Here is a 3,328-nt window from a genome sequence, read left to right as displayed (position 1 = left end):
GTCAGCCCGGCTGCAAGTGCGTCTCCATTGGTTAAGTGGTTGGAGCGGTATCTTTTATCTTGTATCTTTTTTTTCAACGTCGAAAAGTTTTATTTTGACAGCAGCTCCCCTTAAACGAAATACAGCTCGCGATTTTTACAGATTATCGGACTGTGTTATTTAAGGAGAGACAGCAGATGGACTGACCAACTCAATGCATCTATCTGGCGCTGTGCTGCTGATGTAGATGGCTTGTCTTCTGACTAACACAAGATGAGCAGAGATGGACCACAGTGGACAGGACAACATGAGACATTTATGAAAAGTTTCCCCGTAGAAGCCGTTCTCGCTCGGATCAAGAACAATGTCTGTGAATATCTCGAGCGTGAACAACACACTTCAGCCCGAGCTCTTTACCTACAATGTTCCTGCTCTCGTATTTGGGGTTTTACTCGTCATAGTGATCATTTGTGGAAATGTGCTCGTGTGCCTGAGTGTTTACAAGGAAAAAGCCTTGAAGACAACGACAAACTATTTCATAGTGAGTTTGGCTGTGGCAGATCTGCTGCTGGCAGTTTTGGTTTTACCCCTGTTTGTCTACGCAGAGGTAAGTGTTGTGTTTAATACTGTATGTTTGAGACATAATGAGAGGTTCATTGTGTAATTCGTTTAAGTTCCCAAATATATATTATAAACAAAAAAGTGCATTTTATAAGGCATAGGTCTACTTTATCTCAAAATAGGCTACTGTAGGTCAGTGTATCAGAAATGAATTAGCACTGAGATATCGGCTAGACTAGCCGTTTTAAGTAGTGTAACTGACAAATTTCAGATATGATTACGATTGCATTCTAATTTATAATAACAAATGTAACTTATTCATTATGTGTTTATACTGTATGTATGTGTGTATAGATGATAGATAGATAGATAGATAGATAGTTTATTTGAAAAGAGTTACTGCATAGGCTCCTAGATAACTCCCTCTTTGAATCCCTTTCTCAAGCTTTTTAGGTTTTAGGCCACTTATCTTGTTATCCTCAAGTTGCCATCACATTAAATCAGTCAAGTTGTGGCTTCGTTAGGCTCATTAGTTTAGTTTGACTCATTAAGAGAATCAAGGACAGTCTGACTCTATATCCAAAAAAGTTGGTTACCTATTTGAAATGAATTGAATATGCTCTTCAATGTGAGGAATTGTGCTCATTAAAAATCTTTCTTGACAAAATAAATCTGTCATTCCAGTTTCAAGGTGGTGTCTGGTCCTTAGATGTGGCTGTTTGCGATGGATTAATGACCATGGATGTAATGCTCTGCACAGCATCAATATTCAACCTTTGTGCAATCAGTGTGGACAGGTTTGTATTTTAATTTCAGTCAAATATCCCTGATATTTTGTATAGCATTACTTTTCCTGAGGAATGAGAAAAGTTGCTTTGGGAGCCCTCAGGCATTTTCTTGAGAAAGAATGCAGACTGCATAATCAGTTTTTAGCACTGCAGAAACAGGTCATGCTGGTCTTGAAGTTTATTCTTATTGTGCGCAAGACTATATTCCAGCATATTCTGTGAATTAGTGGTTCTCAACTGGTGAGTCGTAAACCAAAAAATGGGACACATCTGATTGCAGATAGGAAAATAACAATGCTAAATGCAAATAATAAAATGCATCAGAATAAATGTAACATCTTCTGTTGTTGATGTCAAAGGCAATGTGTCCCATTTTGGCACAAATTGATTGTTCACTTAGAAGCTGGCCAAATCAGGAAGATGTTAAACATGCGTGTAGCAACTCATATTGTAATAACTGCACATAATGTAAAAACTGCACATAATGTAATAAATATTACATTATTATTGTAATAAAATGCTCATATTGTAATATTTTTCTCAAAACGTAATAAAATCTTGAGCTCATAATGTAATCATTTTTCAATGTAATAACAATTTTTCACATAATGTAATAGGTTATTGTATGAGAAATGTATTACATTATGAACACACTGTGGCAACTTATAATGTAATCACAGTTCATAAGGTAATACCAGCACATAATTAAAAAAATTATTATGTTGTTTACAATATCATAATTATCTTTCAATATAATAAATTTGAGCACAAAACATAATCATAGTTTAATTAAAATTTTAAGATCAGTCAGAGCAAGTTTCTTTCAGTTGAAACAGCTCAGATTTAGATTTTAGTCTGGCATTAGGTTTAAGCCTTGTCTGTGAAACCGGGGGATATTTAAATGGTTGTTATAAAAACTTGGTTATATTCTACACAAATGTATAGGCCTAATGTATTTATAATTTTGGCGATATGATTAGACGGTTTTATCTTCCTGAGGTAAATGTCACGTAACTGACACATTCTTCACAGGCTGTTATACTGATGATTTCCCCGGTTAAAACCGCTTATAGGCACAGAAATGATGCGTGGTTGTAGTTGTACTTTATTTTTCAACATATCCTCTGATGTACATTCATGTTATAACTTGTATTAAAGTGAAGAATTGTTCATTTAACTTGTGCTCCATGCTGCCGTTGCCTGAGGCAGATAACGATATATTTTAAGATCAGTCAGAGCAAGTTTCTTTCAGTTGAAACAGCTCAGATTTAGATTTTAGTCTGGCATTAGGCTTAAGTCTTGTCTGTGAAACCGGGGGATATTTAAATGGTTGTTATAAAAACTTGGTTATATTCTACACAAATGTATAGGCCTAATGTATTTATAATTTTGGCGATATGATTAGACGGTTTTATCTTCCTGAGGTAAATGTCACGTAACTGACACATTCTTCACAGGCTGTTCTACTGATGATTTCCCTGGTTAAAACTTGCTTATAGGCACAGAAATGGTGCGTGATTTTATTTTTCAACATATCCTCTGATGTACATTCATGTTATAACTTGTATTAAAGTGAAGAATTGTCAATTTAACTTGTGTTCTGTGCTGCCATTGCCTGAGGCAGATAATGCGATCTATCCCAGACTAGATTAGACTTTGGAAACTTTTATTTGTTTTTTCCAAATTTGTTTATTAAAAATGCCTTCAATTCAAGGACATAGAATTTAGTAGGGGCACAACTGAATTGTTCCTAGCAATAATTTTGATCAATTAAAATATATTTATATGTAACCACTACCGTTGTCATCATACCACAGATATTAAAGTCCACATGAAATCAAAATTGACAATATTTATTTTGTTAGTGCACATTGCGAGTCTTAAGGTCAACAATTAATCTGTGCAAGTTAATCCTCTGAAAAAAATTGTTTGTTTTGCTAATCTTTAATCAGTTTGACGGCTTGGGCAGAATATGCTTAACCACGCCCCTCCGACCATTA

At 35.0% G+C, this 3,328-nt stretch overlaps 1 protein-coding gene across 1 annotated transcript in view; it reads left to right on the top strand.

Annotated features, from left to right (window-relative positions):
• The first annotated feature begins 343 nt into the window (after positions 1–343).
• Positions 344–3,328, top strand: part of LOC107730172 (D(4) dopamine receptor-like) — a 10,642-nt gene continuing 7,657 nt past the window's right edge. Inside the window, exons 1-2 of the mRNA XM_016540928.1 lie at positions 344–586; positions 1,225–1,337. Coding sequence (XP_016396414.1) covers positions 344–586; positions 1,225–1,337 — 356 coding nt within the window. The remainder of the gene's footprint in view (positions 587–1,224; positions 1,338–3,328) is intronic.

The sequence above is a fragment of the Sinocyclocheilus rhinocerous genome, unplaced genomic scaffold (genome assembly GCF_001515625.1).
Source record: "Sinocyclocheilus rhinocerous isolate Xijiao unplaced genomic scaffold, SAMN03320098_v1.1 scaffold36, whole genome shotgun sequence".
In the NCBI taxonomy this organism is placed as follows: Eukaryota; Metazoa; Chordata; class Actinopteri; order Cypriniformes; family Cyprinidae; genus Sinocyclocheilus; species Sinocyclocheilus rhinocerous.
This window is presented reverse-complemented; position numbering and strand designations above follow the sequence as displayed.